Source organism: Pseudonaja textilis, chromosome 5, assembly GCF_049901715.1.
Source record: "Pseudonaja textilis isolate UNSWEBS1 chromosome 5, rPseTex1.2, whole genome shotgun sequence".
NCBI lineage: Eukaryota > Metazoa > Chordata > Lepidosauria > Squamata > Elapidae > Pseudonaja > Pseudonaja textilis.
The window spans coordinates 20,194,651-20,213,756 of NC_141994.1; the positions used below are offsets into that span (position 1 = coordinate 20,194,651).

General features: G+C 46.9%; 1 protein-coding gene across 3 annotated transcripts in view; it reads left to right on the top strand.

The window, feature by feature from the left end:
* Positions 1-19,106, top strand: part of LOC113437152 (fatty acyl-CoA reductase 2-like) — a 67,915-nt gene that overhangs the window by 37,715 nt on the left and 11,094 nt on the right. For all 3 annotated transcript variants that reach the window (XM_026702023.2, XM_087934243.1, XM_026702032.2), the window contains 6 exons: positions 5,288-5,511; positions 8,067-8,242; positions 11,228-11,407; positions 13,568-13,745; positions 16,015-16,059; positions 17,072-17,190. In XM_026702023.2, coding sequence (XP_026557808.2) covers positions 5,311-5,511; positions 8,067-8,242; positions 11,228-11,407; positions 13,568-13,745; positions 16,015-16,059; positions 17,072-17,190 — 899 coding nt within the window. In that variant the 5' untranslated portion in view covers positions 5,288-5,310. The remainder of the gene's footprint in view (positions 1-5,287; positions 5,512-8,066; positions 8,243-11,227; positions 11,408-13,567; positions 13,746-16,014; positions 16,060-17,071; positions 17,191-19,106) is intronic.

A 19,106-nucleotide genomic window follows, 5' to 3' on the forward strand; every position in this document is an offset into this window, starting at 1 on the left:
GAGTCCACGACCACTAGGAACATTTTCCCATGCAAAGGGCCAGCCAGGTCGATGTGAATTCTGGACCACGAGGCGCTGGCGCTCTCCCATTTAGTAGGGGTGGCAATAGGAGGAGCTGGACGGGATTCCTGGCAGGGTTGCAGGAGCTTACCCATCTTGCGGCGTCCTCGTCGAGGCCCGGCCACCATACGTGGCTGCGTGCTAATGCCTTCATTCTAACGATGCCAGGGTGTCCCTCGTGCAATGCCTCCAGAACTCGGGTACGCAGGGAGGTCGGGATGACCACTCGAGTGCCCCACAGTAGACAGCCCTGCAAACTGGACAATTCCTGCATGCGGGTCTTGAAAGGTGCGAATTTGTTTTCAACATTGCCACCCGGCCACCCCCTCCTCACCCAGTCGAGCACCTGGGCGGCGTTTTGTCTGCCTTGGTTTTAGCAGCAATGTCAAGGGCAGTGATGGGGAGGTCCAGTTGGGTGACCTCAAAAATAGCGTGGACAGGAGCAGGGTCTTCAGCTGGAGCCGGCAAGGGACAGCGGCTGAGAGCGTCAGCGTGGGACAATGTTTTACCTGGGCGGTGTATGAGTCTGTAGGAGTAGGCTGCAAGGAAGAGGGTCCATCTCGTCATTCTAGGAGAAAGGACCTGAGGGGTCTGTTTGTCCCAGCTAGTAGACCCAGGAGGGCTTGTGGTCCGTGACCAGCTCGAAAAAATGGCCAAAGAGAAACTCGTGAAATTTTTTCACTGCTGCAACAGCTGCTAGAGCTTCCTTATCGATCTGGCTGTAATTGCACTCTGTTGTAGAGAGCGTCCTGGAGAAAAAAGCAATGGGAGCCTCGGCGCCATTGGGAAGCCTGTGACTTAATACTGCCCCGATTCCAAATGGAGATGCGTCTGCTGCCAGCACTAATGGAAGGTTGGGGTCGAATTGAATAAGTACCGCCTCTGACGTGAGTAGTGATTTGACGGCGTGAAAAGCAGCGTCTTATTTGTGCCCCCAGTGCCAAGGTGATTTTTATCCAGTAATCTGTGTAGGGGTTCAGCTACTGATGCTTTATGGGGCAAGAAGGAGGCGTAAAAGTTCAATAGCCCAAGAAGGCCTGTAGTTCAGTTTTGGAGGTTGGAGTGGGTGCCTCATGAATTGCCTTAACCTTGGACTCCAGGGGTGAATGCCTGAGGCGTCAATTTTATAACCCAGAAAGTCCACCTGTCTAGTGGCAATGGCGCATTTTCTTTTTTTCAATTTGAGGCCATGCTGTCTGAACCTCTCTAACACTGCTCTGACTCTCTGGAAGAGTTGGGGTCTGTCCCTGGCCGAGACTAAGATGTCGTCGAAGTAGGGTACTACACCAGGAGGCCCTGCAAAATCCGCTCCATGAGGGATTGAAAAATACCTGGGGCAACACTTACGCCAAATTGGAGATGCTTGCATCGGAAAGCACCCCTGTGAGTGACAATGGTCTGGAGTGCCGCTGTTTGGTTGTCAACAGGGAACTGTTGATACGCTTGAGACATGTCCAATTTGGCAAAAATGCTGCCGGGTTCAAAAGTGTGTAATAAATGCTGAATGACGGGCACTGGGTAAGCGCTGACTTGAAGAAACTTATTGATTGTGGTCTTGTAGTCCGAGCAAATTCTCAGGCTACCGTCTTTTTGAGGGTGTGACAATGGGCGTCTCCCATTTGGCGAAATCTGTTGGCTCAATAACCCCTTGTTTTAACAGTTTATCCAATTCCGCATCTAGTTTTGGCCGAATCGCGAATGGGACCCTCCGCGGTTTTAGTCTGATTGGGACTGCCTGGGGTTCGACTGAGAATGAGATAGGGGTACCGTTGTAACACCCCAGCTCATCGCTGAATACATCTGAGTAATCAGCGAATAAGGAGTCAGTGTCAGAGGTTGAGACAGCATGGACTCCTGTTAGCCCTAGGCCGAGATGGGGAAACCAATCGAGCCCCAATAAAGTAGGGAGATTGCCGTTAACTACCACTAGAGGTAGGTGACCTTTAAAAGCTCTAAAATTGACAAGGAACTTGCCTCTGCCGATTACAGGAATGGTCCTCCCCTGGTAGTCCTTCAGGCTAAACTGGCACTTCTGGAGCCGTCTAGTTGATAGGCTGGGCTGGAGCCTCTTGAGGGTGTTCCACGAGATAATTGAGAGCGCTGACCCTGTGTCAACCTCCATGCGGCACGGTTTACCTTCTAAGTAAACGGAGAGAGATTTTACTAACAGTGTGGCAAGTGTGCTTGGTATGGTGGTGAGTGCGACAGTTCAATACTTGCCTCTGCGGTCCAGAGTGTGAGAAGGGGGGTGCCTTTGTGCTGAGTTTTGAGGGGCTTGGCAGACTCTCGCGATGTGCCCCTTTTATGGCAGTTATTGCAGGTGGCTCCTTTGAACTTGCAGGTGGCCTCAGATGAGATCCACCACAGGCTAGGCACAGGGTGATGTGCCTGGGCGGACCGATGTTTTCTTGTTTGGCTCCTACCTGCGGCCGTCTGGCGTTGGAGAGAGCGGTGGACGTCGTTTTCATCACTAGGGGCTTCCTCTGCTACCACCTCCTCGGAGTGGACTGGAACTGTCGTTAGCTTTGCAGTCGGGCCATGGATTTCGGTGGCTGGAGTGCGCTGCCAGTTCTGCTGCCAAGGCCTCCTCGACGGCTTGCGCTAGGGTGAGGTCCTTTTTAGCGAGAAGGCGCCTCTGAAGGTGGAGGTCCTTGACCCCGCAGACTAGTTGACCGAGGAGCATGTCCTCCAGGTAGGTTCCAAACCCACAATGCAGTGCTGCTGTTCTGAGGGCGGCCATGTATTGATTGATGGACTCCTTGTCCGATTGCTTCCTCATACGGAAGGTGAATCTCCTGGCAATCTGTGAGGGTCTGGGAGAATAGTGGTTAGTGAGGATTTCAAGTAGTTCAGACCAAGGAACGTTTTTCAACTCACGTGGAGCCATGAGGGCTGTGGCAGTATCGAAAGCGATGGCTCCACAGTAGATCAGAAATACGATTTTTTCGATGCTCCCCAGCATCAGCCAGCCCGATTGCATCGATATAATGGTTGAAGCGGTTCTTGTATGATTCCCACTTCTCCTCATCCGGTTTGAACGCTGGGAAGACTGGATTGGAATTCATGGTGATGGGACCGGTGGAACAACCTGTGGACAAAATCTCTCTGGGGCAGCGGCAAAGGTTCTAGTGCCTGTGGCAGGCAAGTGATTTCAGCTCTGGAGAGGCTTTTGCAATCCTCTCTCTCTCTGGGCTAGCACACGGTTTGGCTATCAGCCGTTGGCAGCGTTTGAATTCGCGCCTGTGTGGGCGTCAGTGACTTGACTACAGCACCGCGCTGTACCTTTTAGGTTTGAAATTCAAATGACAGCCGTTTGAATTTCGCGCCTAAACAAACGAGCGGCTGCGGCTCGCAGCGCTTCACTTTCCCTGTAGCTGGGCTAACAAGCGGCTACAGGCGCTTCTAACTTTCGATTCTGACCGCTCTCTCTGTCAGCGGATCAGCGTTCGCTCTTTTGCTTGCTGACCGCTCTATCTGGCTGCGGATCAGCATTGCTCTTATCGCCGGCCGATCGCTCTCTCTCTCTGGCTGCGGATCGGTGGCTAGTGACTCAGCGGTTGCATGGTGCTTCTGGTAGCCATCCCACCCTCGTCGCCAGTGTTAAGTTTGGGAAAGGAGAGGCTGAACCAGAGCATGAGTGCAACAATACTTTATTATAACAATAAAGGGCTGACCGTGCTTGCCAAGCCGGGAACTGGCTCGCAGCGATCAGCGACTGGTTGGACCCCGCAGCCTGCTTTTATAGCTGGCTGCTGGGGAGAACCAACCAATGAGTGAAGGGGAAAAAGCCCCCGCAAAGTGAATGGACCTGAGTGAGAACTCCTAGGGTTCTCAGAACATAACACCCAGGCTCCCATACTCACTTTCATCTTCTGTTTTTTGAAGTGCAGTTGCTTTGCACGGCACAGCAAAGTGCTGCGTGACAGCTGCTGAAGTGACCGGGATCGTGCAGGCTTGCAGGAAGTGAGTCGGAATGCCTCTGCACCTGCGCAAAGTGTGCATTTGGCACGCACACACGCAAAGTGTGTGCGTATGTGCAAAGTGTGCCCACCAAGCCATGCCCAGCGAACCGGTGGTAAAACTTTTTGAATCCCACCACTACTTCAAACACTTTCAACAGATGTACTGTAGACCAGGGGTCCCCAACCACCGGGCCGCGGACCAGTACCGGTCCGTGGAACATTTCCTACAGGGCCACTGGTTTGCTGGGCGCCGCCATCTTGTTTGATGAGAAAGTGCTTCCGGGTGAGCTTTTCTGGTTGGAAAGCGGTGTTTGGGTCCTGAAGGAATCCTCCTGCCTTAGTTTCATCAAAGGGGTGGGCTTCGAACAAAACTAAGGTGCGAGGATTCTTTCAGCACCCAAGGCAAGGCGAGCCGAGCGACCGTCCCGAAGCCATCCCGAAGCGAAGCCCATCAACAAAGGTACAAAGGAGGAGTTGAAGGTGGTGGGGAGAAGCAGGGGATGGCTGGCTGGCTGGTCACCTTGCCTTGTCATGCGTGCTGATGCCGGTACTGGGCCGCAGATCATTTTGTGATGCCGATACCGGGCCGTGGCACAAAAAAGGTTGGGGGCCACTGCTGTAGACCACTGGACAGCTTCAAAGGTTGTTCCATATGCTGTGCAGATCGAATTGTGTGTGTGTCATGCCCCTGGTGGAGTCTGACTCTGAGGAAGAGGAGGAACAGCCAACAGGGAGTGGGAGTGTGGCTCCAGAGGTAGTGGAGAAGGCTGGGGAAGGGCAGAGGCCAGCTGAGCAGTCAGAGGAGGATCCAGGCCCATCCCCTATCCATCCTAGGTCACACAGGGAGGAGAGGATCAGGGAAAAGCGAGTTCTACTCAAGAGGAGATTACCATGATCCTCCTCATGGCTTGCAGGTGGGAGCTATGTATATAAGTTTGCAACTGCGCAGTTAGAATTGCTGGAGTCAATTAGCGTTTACCTTGAAAGAGGTTTATCTTTGCTGGCGTTCTTCCCATGGACTTTTCTCAGTTATTTTCCTGGAGTTTATAATTAGTTTTCTCGGCTTGCTTCAGAACTCTCATCAATGCGGTTTGTTTTGGTTTTCTGTTTGCCTCCTTAATTACTTTTGTGACTTTAAACTGTGCCTAATAAAACAGTGAAGTTAAGTTGAAGGCCTTACCGGACTTTAATATAAGTTTGGGGTTTTGGGTTATTTTGACAGACTATGGGTCATCACAGTGTGATTCCATGTGTTTTCCTTCTAGATCCTGCCACCAAGAGCTTGGAAATGAAGGACACCGTGTCTTTGGTTGGCACTTACTATAGCGGGAAGTCAATTCTTGTTACAGGAGCCACTGGGTTTATGGGGAAAGTCCTGGTTGAGAAGCTTCTCCGGTCTTGCCACGACGTGAAAGCCATCTACGTGTGTGTGCGGCCCAAAGGTGGACGTTCCATGCAAACCCGAGTGGAGAATCTGCTGAAATGCAAGGTAAGGAATTCCCAGGGTAGACGCTGGTAGGGCTTTGCCATAGGTTCACTGCTATGGTAGGGAAGCACGTCTGGTCTTAATCCCAAAGAGGCAACTATGAGATTTGTGCATTTTATTTATTAAACACATTTTAGCCATGTTAATCAAGTCCATGTTGATCCAGTTAATAAGATGGGATGCGGTGGCTGAGTGGCTAAGACGCTGAGCTTGTTGATCAGAAAGGTCGGCAGTTCGGCGGTTTGAATCCCTAGCGCTGCATAACGGAGTGAACTCACGCTACTTGTCCCAGCTTCTACCAACCTAGCAGTTCGAAAGCATGTAAAAATGCAAGTCGAAAAATAGAGGCCCCTTTGGTAACAGTGATTCATGAGCCTTTGGCATTTAGTCATGCCGGCCACATGACCACAGAGACTTTTTTTTCATCCTTTTAAGCCAGTTCTCACAGCTGCAGCCCATGAAGAGGATCAAGGCCCTTTCCTGCCCCGTAGACCATGACATTCATGTCTCTCCCTTATCCTCTCTTCCCTGTGTGCCCTAGGAGGGAGAGGGGATGGGCCTGGGTCCTCTTCTGACTGCTCAGCCAGCCTCTGCCCCTCCCCAGCCTCCTCCACCACCTCCGGAGCCACACTTCCACTCCCTGTTGGCTGTTCCTCCTCTTCCTCAGAGTCAGTCTCCACCAAGAGTATGACATTCAGACTTATGACCATTGCAACACCCTCGTAGTCACGTGATCAAAATTGGGCTGCTTGGCAACTGGTTCATATTTATGACGGTTGCTGTGTCCCTGGGTCACGTGTTCCCCTTTTGTGACTGTCTGACAAGCAGAGTCAATAGGAAAATCAGATTCACTTAACAACCATGTTACTAACTCAACAACCACAGTGATTCACTTAACAACAGTGGCAAGAAAGGGGGCAAAAGAGGGCAAACCTCATTTAACAAATGTATTCTGCTCTAGGCTTGCCAAAATCCCAAAGCAGACTCCTCGTCCCGACAAAACCCCTTTTATTTAGGTTAATGTGAATTCCTCTCATTCACATCCAGCAAAGTCCCGGCAAACAGTCTTTCAAGGGTGAATTGCAACCACAGTCCTTATCAGGCTTGGGGGTTTGCCAGGCCGATAGCTTCCAAGCGCAACACTAGCAGAAAATAGTTGGCAAGAAGTCAGGAACAAATCTTCACACTAATTAAATGAACTAATTGTCTCCTGCAAACACCACTCCCCTTCTGCTCTTCTTTATTCCCTTTGGGAGGGGCCATTCACCGTCCACCTGTGCCTTTACTCCCAAATCAACCCTTGTTCCTTAACTGTTCCCTTCTCCTGGCAGTTCTGCACATGAACACATCGGGAACAGGCTCCAGCTATTCTTTTGCCCCACTGATCTCTGAAGGCAGCTGAAACTGTCGGGCAGCCCTGGCTCCATCTCTGCCTCCAATGCAGAGCCCTCGTCAGAGCCTTCCCCAGACTCCAGGACTGGCCCATGTTCCTCCCCAACCTCCTCACTGTCCAAGTCTGCCACCAGGTCCACTGGCTGCTGACAGGCCACAACAAAATGTTTCACTTGGCAAGAGAACCTTTGGACTCACTTGTGGTCGTACATTGAGGACTACCTGTAAAGCAATAAAAAAAAAGAGAGAGAGAGAAGAACAGACTTTGTTCCTTCCTCCTTCTGATTTCCTTGTCTCTTTGGTTCCGTCAAAGCTTTTCCTTCTTCTCCATCAGCAAGCAGAAAGTTTGCCTCCTCCTTTCCTATCTCCTCCTCCTTGGCCAACCCAGGTGGAATACAGAATCTGACTTTCCCTATGATTAGTCAAGTAATTAATCATGTTTGACAGCTGCATCTCTCTCTGATAATTATGGAAAGCAATCACTATGCAAATCGTCTTACTCTTCCCATTGAATTAAATTTGTCCTCTGGTTTTGATATTCTTTTGAGGGAATATGGCTGAAATCTTTGAAAAGAAACACAAATAATCAGATATTAATTATCAAAGTTGGCTGAAAGAGATGCAGCTGTCAAACCTGACTAACTACTTGAGTAATCATAGGAAAAATAAAAAATTAAGGGAGTAAAAAAGATTTAAAAAAAAAGTATACCGAAAGTTTGTATTTTCTTGGGTTGATCCATATTTTTGAAAAGTCTGCTCAGCAGTCATTGTGGCTCTATCTGCTAGCATTTTAATGCTGTTATTAATAATATCAAGTAAATAGCAAATAAAATCGTATCAAATTAATTAATGAAATTAAATTAATTCCTGGTGTCTGTGGAGATTCTCAGTCATCCAGGTCACAGTTGTCCCAAAGATGCTTTTTCAAGAGGCGACTGGACTTTTTGCTTTTTCTTTGGAGCGGTTCACTTCTCATCCAAGAATCCTTCCTCAGTTCAGAGTGAAGAAGCTTCTTGGATGAGAAGGGAAATGTCTTCAAAGAGAAACCAGAAAGTCCAGCTGCCTCTTGAAAAGGCACCTTTGAGTTAATTCCTGGTGGATTTCAATCTTAGGACCCTGGAGCATTTTCCTCCTTTGTTAAGTGAATATTGTCTGTTCCACTCTAGGTGTTTGACAGAGTCCGGGAAGAGTGGCCCAATTTCCACGAGAAGATTAAGCCCATCAGCGCTGAGCTCACCCAGCCAAACTTGGCCATTCCTTCCAAAGACATGGAGGAGCTGGTCTCTGAGGTCAACATCATCTTCCATTGTGCTGCAACGGTTCGATTCGACGAGCCCCTGAAGTAGGTTCTCCTTGCTCTCTCCTTGGGTTTCTTGCCATCCAGCCCCAATTATATTTTCTTGAAAGGAGATATAACTAAATACAGCAAGCGCACTGTCATAGAGCCGGTAGGAAAAAAATTGATATCCCACCACTGAGATAGTCCTCGACTTACAACCATAATGGAGCCTGGAATTTCTGGGTTAAGTCATGATGGTCACAAGTCAAGGCATCCACATGACTGGACCTGGATTTTTTCTTTGAAGACATTTCACTTCTCATTCAAGAAGCTTCTTCAGCTCTGACAGGATAGTGGGGAATAGAAGGAATTAGACTCCTAGCAGGCAGCTGGTTGTTTGCATGAGAAGTAAAATGTCTTCAAAAGAAAAAAAAAGCAAGAAAGTCCAGTTGCCTCCTGGAAAAGCACTTTTGGGACAACCATGACCTGGATGACTGAGAATCCCTACAGACTTCATTAAATGACTAGTTATAAATTGAGGACTATGTGTAAAAAGGTGATGAAGAAATCCATCAAGTTTACTTGTTTGCCTGACAGAACCAAAGAACCTTGCTTCTTTAGTGAACCAGGCTTTGTATAAGATCCTCCTTTTGTGGCCCGCCAGACTCGGGCAGTGAGTAAGTTGGGGAGGAACATGGGCCAGTCCTGGAGTCTGGGAGAGGCTTGGACGAGGGCTCTGCGTCGGAAGCAGAGATGGGGCCAGGGCCATCCAACAGTTATCAGCTGCCTTTGGAGTTGGACATCAGTGGGGCAGAAGAACAGCTGGAGCCTGTTCCCAGTGTGCACATGTGCAGAGCTGCCAGGAGAAGGGAACAGCTAAGGCACAAGTGTCGACTCAGGAGTAAAGACACAGGTGGACGGTGAATGGCTCCACCCATAGGGAAGAAAGAGGAGCAAAAGGGGAGTGGTGTTTAGAGGAGGCAATTAGTTCATTTAATTAGGGTGAAGATTTGTTTGTGACTCCTTGCCAAGTATTTTCTGCTACAGCTTTGCAATGATTGACCTGACAGCTCTCCAAGCCCGGTAAGATCTGTTGTTGTAAATCTCTCTTGAAAGACTGTTTGCCAGGACTTTGCTTTTTGTGAATGAGAGGAAGCCTAAATAAAAGGGGTTTTGGCAGGACGAGGAGTCTGCTACAGGATTTTGTGAAGCCTAGGTCAGAACACTTCCCTTGGCTTCTTCAAGCAAAGGTGTGCTTAACACCTTTGGAAATCATTTCTGATTTCAAAAGACTAGTTAGTGAGAGGCCAATAATGGAGAAATAATGAAATATTTAATACACCTTAAATATTAGAAGAATGAAATATTTCTTTGGCTTATTCGTTTGGTTTGGTTTGGTTTGGTTTGGTTTGGTTTGGTTTGGTTTGGTTTGAAGAGTGCTATTTAATGAAGAGTGCTATTTCCCACCAAAGTGATGGAGAGGAGCAGGAAGCACCTGGGAGGCAAACCAAATTCATTTCCATCCTTTAAAACTTAGAATCAAAATTATCTAAACTTATGTTGGCAAAATTTGGAAATGTTCAACTTTGACAATCTGATTTGAAATTGTTCCGGGCATCTGGATAAGGTATGAATGCCACCAGAAAATTGCCACTTTCTTTCCAAACTTATTTATTTATTTATTTATTTATTATTCCATCAAAAATGAGGCACCTACATTCTTGGGAAATTAGTAAAATTATAATCTGCAATTTGCTGGCCATTGCTTGCCTATTGCTGCTTGGCATCAATCCTTAGAACTTTCCCCGAGACATGCTGTTTTTGTTTTTGTTTTAAATTAAAACATTTTATCTGAAAACTGTTTCTCTCTGATACCCTTTAGAGCCGGAGTCTCCGACCTTGGCAACTTTAAGACTTGTGGACTTCAACTCCCAGCAAAGCTGGCTGGAGAATTCTGGGAGTTAAAGTGCACAAGTCTTAAAGTTGCCAAGGTCGGAGACCCCTGCTTTGGAGATCATGAAAAAAAAGTACATTGCCAATATTTTATTCTTTCGTTCTTCAAACCTAGTTAGCGAATGGACACAACACTGGGAGCTCAAAGGGTTTTGCTCATACATAGGCAGCCTCCAAATAAACAGAAATAAAAGATATGCTCTTTGGGAACTGAGAGAGAGGCTCTGATTTTCCCATTGCCAAAAAAGCAAATGGCCTTAAAAATCAGGGTCCAGGAACTGGGTGGAGTTTGTCTCTACTGTAGATGATGCTGTTATGCTGTTATCTTTATTGGTGGGGGGCGTTATTGGTCAGGGGTGGGATTCTATCAGTTCGCACCTATTCACTAGAACCGGTTGTTAACATTCTAAGCAGTTTGGAGAACCGGTTGTTAGAAGGAATTACTGGCCCAATCCTGTAAGGAAGGCAGGGAGGAAACATTCTGGTGTTGCTTAGAGAAACTGCCTCTCTGTTAACCCTTATTACATCCTTAGCAGGACTAGACTTCCTGTCTCAGGAACGTCTCTGGAGTTTTTTTTCCCCCTTCTTTGCTGGTACTTTGCTTGTGTGGAGTGACCATTCAAAGTTACAATGGCACTGAAAAAAGTGACTTATGACCCTTTTTCACACAACTGTTGCATCATCGCTACAGTCACGAGAGGCCATGTGAGGAGATGCGTGCTTCAATGTGAATGATGTTGAGTTGGCCACGCCCAGTCAATAACATGACCACCAAGCCATGTCCACCCAGTCACATGACCACCAAGCCACGCCCACCAACTAAGCCGTGCCCACAGAACCGGTTGTTAAAAAATTTGAATCCCACCCCTGGTGTTGGTCAACTATTTTGTACCAAGTCATTTCCACTACTAGCAGAGACCTCTCATAAGGTGATGTAGACTACACTTGTGGTCTTCTCCACACTACCTGAGATATCTTGCCATCAAGATGTCCTGAAGCTCCTGAGGCGTCTCTCAGAAGAGCCAAGAGGATTGGTTTGGACCTGGTATCCAACCAGGTGGACCTCATCTTATCTTTTTGTGCTTTCCTGAGCAGGGATGCCCTTCTCCTGAATGTCATGGGCACCCAGCAGCTCCTGGGGCTGGCCCACCAGATGAAGAATCTTGAAGCCCTCATCCACGTTTCAACGGCCTACTCAAACTGTAATCGGAAGAACATAGAGGAGGTCTTCTATCCTGTTCCTATAGAACCAAAGAAGCTCTTGGACCTGGTGGGGTAAGTAATGGAGGTGTATTCAGCCAGTTCAGACCAGTTCTGGCATGCTGGTAGTAAACATTTTGAGTAGTTTGGAGAACTGGCAAATATCATCTCTGACTGGCCCCACGCACCCACCCCTGCCATTTCCTGTCCTATATTCCCTTGTTTTTTTAGCTCAGCTGATCTGCTCTGCAGAGTGGATTGCCACACCTCAGCTGAAGTAAAAACAGAGAGAGGATTTGTGGTAATGAAGTTCCAGAAATGGACAAGATTTATGTAGATGCTTCATGCAAAGAGTATTGTTACAATGTAGAATAGAATTCTTTACTGGCCAAAAGTGATTGGACACCCAAGGAATTTATCTCCGGTGCATAAACTCTCAGTGCACATGTGAGCAACAAGTGATAAATCGTGATCATAACCATAAATATAATGGTTATATTATATAATGAACTTTGCCCTGGTAAATAGTAATGGAGAAGGAGGAAACACACGTACTCTGACAAAAGAACATCAACCATCATTGTTCCTGCGGAGAAGGACAAAGAACAAAGAAGCCTTTGGACTTGGTGACATAAGTCAATGGCCTCCAATCTTTTGGGTACCAGGGACCAGTTCTGTGGAGAGAGGTTTTTCCATGGACCGGAGCGCTAATGGTTTCCTGTGCTGCATGTATTCTATGGATGGGGCTTTGCTTGTTTGCGTGGCCTGGTTGCTGGCATGCAACAGACTGGTGCCAGTACACAGACTCGGGGTTGGGCACCAGGGCTGGGATTCCACCAGTTCGCACCTATTTGCTAGAACTGGTTGTTAACATTCTAAGCAGTTCGGAGAACCGGTTGTTAGAAGAAATTACTGGCCTAATCCTGTAAGGAAGGCAGGAAGGAAACATTCTGGTGTTGCTTAGAGAAACTGCCTCTCCGTTAACCCTTATTACATTCTTAGCAAGACCAGACTTCCTGTCTCAGGAACTTCTCTGGAGATTTTTTCCCCTCCTTTGCTGGTACTTTGCTTGTGTGGAGTGACCATTCAAAGTTACAATGGCACTGAAAAAAGTGACTTATGACCCTTTTTCACACTTATGACTGTTGCAGCATCCCCACAGTCATGAGAAACCAGGCGATGAGATGGTGCCTCGATGTGAGTGATATTGAGCTGGCCACGCCCAGTCAATAACATGACCACCAAGCCATGTCCACGCAGTCACATGACCACCAAGCTACGCCCACCACCTAAGCCACACCCACAGAACCGGTTGTTAAAAATTTGAAACCCACCTCTGTTGGGGACCCCTGCTGTAGGTAATGAAAGCAATCCTTCCTCTGTTGCAATGTATTTCCAAGTATGTCAATGCCTGGAACCCACTACCTGACTCTGTAGTTACATCCTCAAACCCCCAAAACTTTTAATCTTAAACTGTCTACCGTGGACCTCACTCCATTCCTAAGAGGTCCTTAAAGGGGGTGTGCATAAGCACACCAGCGTGCCTACTGTCCCTATCCTATGGTTCCCATTTATTCATACTCATTTATTATGTATATATTTATACCAATTTATACTTATATGTTTATATGTTGTTCCTATACTTGTTTTCTCATACATGCTTGACAAACTAAACTAAATAAATAAAATAAACAAATAAAATGCTTGAAGGAATACTTATGGCCTTGTCCTATGCACTTTCTTCCAAGAGAGAGAGAGAGAGAGGGAGGGAGGAGGGAGGGAGGGAGGAGGGAGAGGGGGGAGGATTAGTGGTAGGAAAGGTCCAGAAATGTGCAAGGCTTGTCTAAAGTAGATGTACCATGGGAAGAATCTATCTTGTGATCCTTTTTGACCCAAGATCTGGCTTCCTCTTGGTAAACAATAATGAGATGAGCAAGACACATGAGGAAGGAGGGAAGGGAGGGAGGAAGGAAAGAAAGAGAGAAGGAAGGAAAGAAGGAAAGAAGGAAGGATTGAAGACTCAGATTGTTGGGGGAAATATGCTAACTCTGTAAACAGGTTAAAGTTTTGCTGTACAGCACTGTGAAGGGTATATTAGTCTTAGGTGCTATTGCTGTTGCTATCTTATAGGAAGACCTGCCGTGTATATGAATATATATAAGGACAATGCTTCAACTTTAATTTTCTCCCATTGATATTTTATTTCATTTCTATTTTTAAAAAATATCCTGCTAGGTGGATGGATGAGTCCCTCATTGACGCGATCACCCCAACTTTGATTGGAGACTGGCCTAACACCTACACCTTCTCCAAAGCTCTGACTGAACATCTGATCCAGCAGGAGAAAGGAGACTTAAATGTTGCCATCGTTCGACCTTCCATCGTGGGAGCTAGTTGGCAGGAGCCCTTCCCGGTAAGCATGCGTGCTCTTCCGTTGCTGGGTTCACATGCTACGTCTGGCAAAAAATGTTGATGTAGAGCCATTCCCTAATGGCTCTAAATATGAATGCCCTTCTCATGCTCTTGGTGAAGGAGAGGGAAGCCATCATCCATGAGCTTTAAAACTATGGCTTTCCTCCTGAGAGTGGAACCTGGATTCATGGATGGGATTTCTCATGGAATCTCAGGGTCAGAAGCTCAGGAGGAGAGATATGTCCAAAAGAATGCCAGCAAAATAGACTTCACTTTCAGGGCTTAATTTTAGGGACACAACCATAACATTGAAAAACCAACATACAACCCAAAGGGATGAGTCTAATCTCCATCCAGAAAACATGATGAACAAGGAACATTGTTTAGAGCCAAGCCCTTTAAATTAATTATAACTGACACCGGGGGCTCCATATTGAGCACCTCTCAAACTGTACTTCCCAAACTAAAGACAGATTTCCCAGAATGATCTACAGCAGGGGTAGTCAACCTTTTTATACCTACCTCCCACTTTTGTATCTCTGTTAGTAGTAAAATTTTCTCTAACCGCTCACCGGTTCCACAGTAATGGTGATTTATAAAGTAGGGGACAAAACCCCTACCGCCCACCATGAAAGCTTGTATACCTATTAGTGGGCAGTAGGGACTAGGTTGACTACCACTGATCTACAGTATTTGGTTAGGTACCTCAAGGACTTTGTTAAGTAGAGAAATGGACTATTACATGAATAATAAATACAGAAGAGAAAGTATTTACAGCTTATGGCTTATGGCTAAAGGTACTCTGACACACAGGGAGCCATATCAACCAAATGTATTTCCATTTCATGGACTTCAGATGGAATCACGGGTGGGCTGCTACCAGTTCTTGCAGGTTCGGGTGAACCAGTAGCTAATTTTATCATTTTTAATTACCGGTTCAGCGAACCGGTAAATCCCACCCCTGGCTGGCCCCGCCCATCCCACCCTGTCCCTCCCAGGAGTCTCCTTGTGGCCCATTTTGAATGCCAGGTAAGTACAGGGCCCACATGGAAGCTCAGGGAGGGCAAAAAACAGGCCTCCCAGAGGCTCCGGAAGGCCGGAAACGAGCTCATTTCCAGCCTCCAGAGGGCCTCTGGAAACCGGGGAGGCCGTTTTCGCCATCCTGAAGGCTTGAGGAAAGCCTCTGGAGTCTGGGGAGGGCAAAAACGCCCTCCCCCACACCATAGTGCAGGAGGCTGACTAGGCCATGCCCACCATGGCCACGCCCACCCAGGAACCAGGCAGAGAACCGGTTGCTAAAATCGTTGCAGACCAGGCCTGGATTGAACCAAATATTTGTTCACAACCGCTCAACCTAAAAGATGATTAATTAACACCAGCATTCTCATCAACAAGAACAAAGCATGATATAATCATTCAGGTCTGGTAAACCAGTTCCTGTCATAGGTAGGCTTAAATAGGTAGGCAACTCTGCCCACACATTCTTGTGCAAGACCTTGAGCAGCCTCATTCAGGGAAGTAGGACAAAATAACTCTCCCATCTTCCAGTCTGACTATCAACAGCTTCTCAGAACAATTTATGCTGGATAAACAGGTTGAATGTCTGAGAAATCCAGATTTTGACCGCGAAGCGTTTGTTTTTCTCTTCTGCGGCAGTTTGCTTCAGATTTGTGTCTCTTCGTCAAAATTCAAAGAGAAATAAAACTGGTAACTTCCATATAAAGTTTTCAAATTTTGGGTAGTATTCAAATCTTGCTATTATTACCCTTTTACATTATTTCTTGCTGGCTAGGCCTGAGCAAGCGTTTAGTATTGTTTACAATATTTGTTCAATGCAGCTGTGAAGAGCAAAACTCTGCAGGAGAGTCTCAATTTTCGGTCTTGAAGGTGCTTGACTCTGTTAATGGTAAAGGTTCCCCTCGCACATGTGTGCTAGTCATTTCTGGCTCTAGGGGATGGTTCTCATCACTATTACAAAGCCGAAGAGCCAGCACTATCTGAAGATGTCCCCATGGTCATGTGGCCGGCATGACTAAACACCGAAGGTGCACGGAACGCTGTTACCTTCCCACCAAAGTGGTCCCTGTTTTTCTACTTCCATTTTTACATGCTTTCAAACTGCTAGGTTAGCAGAAGCTGAGACAAGTAACAGGAGCTCACTCCATTACATGCTGCTAGGGATTCGAACTGCTGAACTGCCGACCTGTGGACAATCTTAATGAACATGCAGACTCCACAACAACCACTTTTTCTATGTTTCATTTTTACAGGGCTGGATTGACAACTTCAACGGTACAAGTGGCCTCCTTGTCGCGGTAAGTAGAGATGAAAATAGGACTTCTAAATCTTAGGAGCAGTGAAACAGGCCCAGAAGAAACCATGAGAACCAAACCATGAAGCTTATCCAAAGAGATAAAGGCAGAATCTAGTGATTCTGACACTGCATAGCCTAGTCCAGGGGTGTCAAACTGGATTTCTCCGAAGGCCAGATCAGCATTGTAGTTTTCCTCCGTGGGCCGGCATGGGGGAGGGAGCAGGGAGTCGGGGAGATGGGACAGGTGCCTACTGTAACACCCTGCCAGACAAAATGGGGCATGGGGCAGCTATGAGCTGCTCCACTGCATCCCGTTTTCAGCCTGGACAGACTTCTGAAGCAATTTGCCAACCAAAACGGGGCATGGGGCGCCACATGCATCTCCCCACACCTAGTTTTCAGCCCCCATGGCCTCCTGCAGTACTCTCCCAGCCGTTTTTTTGCCAAAAGAATGCTGCTGGAGGCTGAAAACAGACTTTGTGGGGCTCACAGGGCCTACTCATGGCCCATTTTTGGCCAGCAGAGTGCCTCTAGAGGCCAGGGCAGCTGAAAAGGGTCTTGTGAGGGCCTCGTGAAACCTCCACACAGCCTGTTTTGGCCGGCAGAGGCGCCACAAGCCAGTCCTTTGATATTTCCAGGCCGGCCCCATGGGCCAGATTTAAGCACCCTGCAGGCTGGATCCTGCCTACAGGCCTATAATTTAACATCCCTAGCCTTAGCTGATCAAGAAGGAGGTTCACCAGGCCTGGTGTTTCTGACTGAATTTAAGAGCTTTTGGCTTTCCTGACATTTATGAGAGTAAAAGCTCTGGAATTGTTACACCGCAGCTGTGGATGGCCAGATTCTGGGGACAGCAGAGGTGGAAAGTGTTGTACAAGCCCCTAAAGTTTTCTTCCCAGTTTAGCTCAGGAGAACTTATCCCACAGTTACAGAATTCAGCTCCCAGACTACCTAAATTCTATACTAAACAAGGAATTCGAGTTATCTAGGTTAATGAACTTCTTTATTTCTAGGGTGGCAAAGGGATTTTACGGAGTGTAAAATGCAATCCAGCTGCCATAGCTGACATTATCCCAGTAGATCTCGCTATCAACTTAACCATTGCCGCTGGCTGGTACACTGCAGTTCACAGGTGGGGCCTCTTTGTTGATCAAGAGATAGGCCATTGAAGTAGAATATTTTTTTTTTCAAGGTTGCAGGCTGTAAGGAGCTGCCAAAATTGCAATTCCCCATATTGTCATCCAGGTCTTTAAAGCTTTCTGAAAGCCCAACAGTGCCTCCTACAGGCAGTAGTGCATTCACAAGCAATAGCTATAGCAGTTAGACTTATATATTGCTTTGCAGTGCTTTACAGCCCTCTCTAAGTGGTTTACAGAGTCAGCCTATTGCCCCAACAATCTGAGTCATCATTTTAGTGACATCTGAAGGACAAAAGGCTGAGTCAACCTTGAGCCCAGTGAGCTTTGAACTGCCAAATTGCAGGCAGGCAGCAGGCAGCAGAAGTAGCCTGCAGTACCGCACTCTAACCATACGTTCCATCACAAGATCCATATTGTTGGCTTCTGGCCACTGCCTTGTGAGAGAAGCCGGCACAATCTTCATTGCTGGGGTTTCTTTCCTGGGAACAGGTGAATGCTGCCATTTTGTACAATGTTATAGGGAGCACTCAAACACAGCTCATAGACAGCATCATTACAACAACTCAGTAATACTGTCAAGGGCAGAAATCACCACTAGACAAGATTTGGCTTAGTTTGTATGTTGAAGCCTGCATATTGAAGCCTGCAAAACAAACAAACAAACTCACTTTTTGTCGATTCTAATGGCTTTATAAGAGACTTGCAGGGAAGAGAGTTCTGGTCCAAAAATGTTCAAGCCATTGTAACCCAAACTAAAAATTCTATAGCTGAATCTAATGATAAAAGTCCTCCCTGCTCCTAACCTGCCTTTCAATTTTACCTACAAATGACTCATAATAGACTGAACATTGGACAGTGGGAGTCTGTGGAGGTTCTTAGTCATCCAGGTCATGGATGTCTCAATGGTTTTTGTTCAAAAGGCAACTGGACTGTTTTTTCCCCCTTGAGGAAGAAGGAGGAGGAGGGAAAGGGGGGAGGAGGAGATGGAGGAGGAAGTGAAAGGAGGAGAAGTAGGAGGAAGAGAAGGAGAAGTGGTGGAGGAGGAGGAGGAAGGAAGAGGAAAAGGAAAGAGGAAGGAGGAGAACAAAGAAGAGGAGGAGGAGGAGGAGGAGGAGAAGAAGAAGAAGAAGAAGAAGAAGAAGAAGAAGAAGAAGAAGAAGAAGAAGAAGAAGAAGAAGAAGAAGAAGAAGAAGAAGAAGAAGAAGAAGAAGAAGAGCAACAACAACTGGATGGTAGTGGGGATAGAAGAATAGGTTCTGATAAAATTGGTGTGTGTGTGTATGTATGTGTGTGTGTAAATATTGTATTTCTTTGCAACCATCTGGTCATTAGCACTCTGCCTGAGATCTGTTGAGGCCACTTGGGGGCTTATGTGTACCCTCAGGGTCACCTGAATCAGAGTGCAAATGGTTGGGGAATCTTCCTGGAACTGCTGGAAAGGAATGCATTGTGGGCAAGAGATAGATGCTGCCATATTCCTCCTCAGCTATTGAGGGAGGGCTGTTCAGTTCTAACATGTTGTTGTTAGTTGCAAAGTCATGTCCAACCCATTGCGACCCCATGGACAACATTCCTCCAGGCCTTCCTGTCCTCTACCATCCTCTGGAGTTTATTTAAGCTCACAGTTCTAACATAGATGGACTCTTTTCCCCCTCGTTTCACAAACCAATGATCCTCTGTATCTAAAGTACTCTTCACTTTTTGAAGACGGCAGTGTCCACATCTCCTCACCATCCAGTCTCAACTATCAGTACCTGACCTTCCAGCTACCTTTTGAAAAAGCACCTTGGAATGGGCCCTGTGGTTCAAAGACAACAACAACAACAACAACAACAACAACAACAACAATGATAATAATGATGATGAAGATGATGATGTTTGGTTCATTGACATTGTGATACCTGGTGGT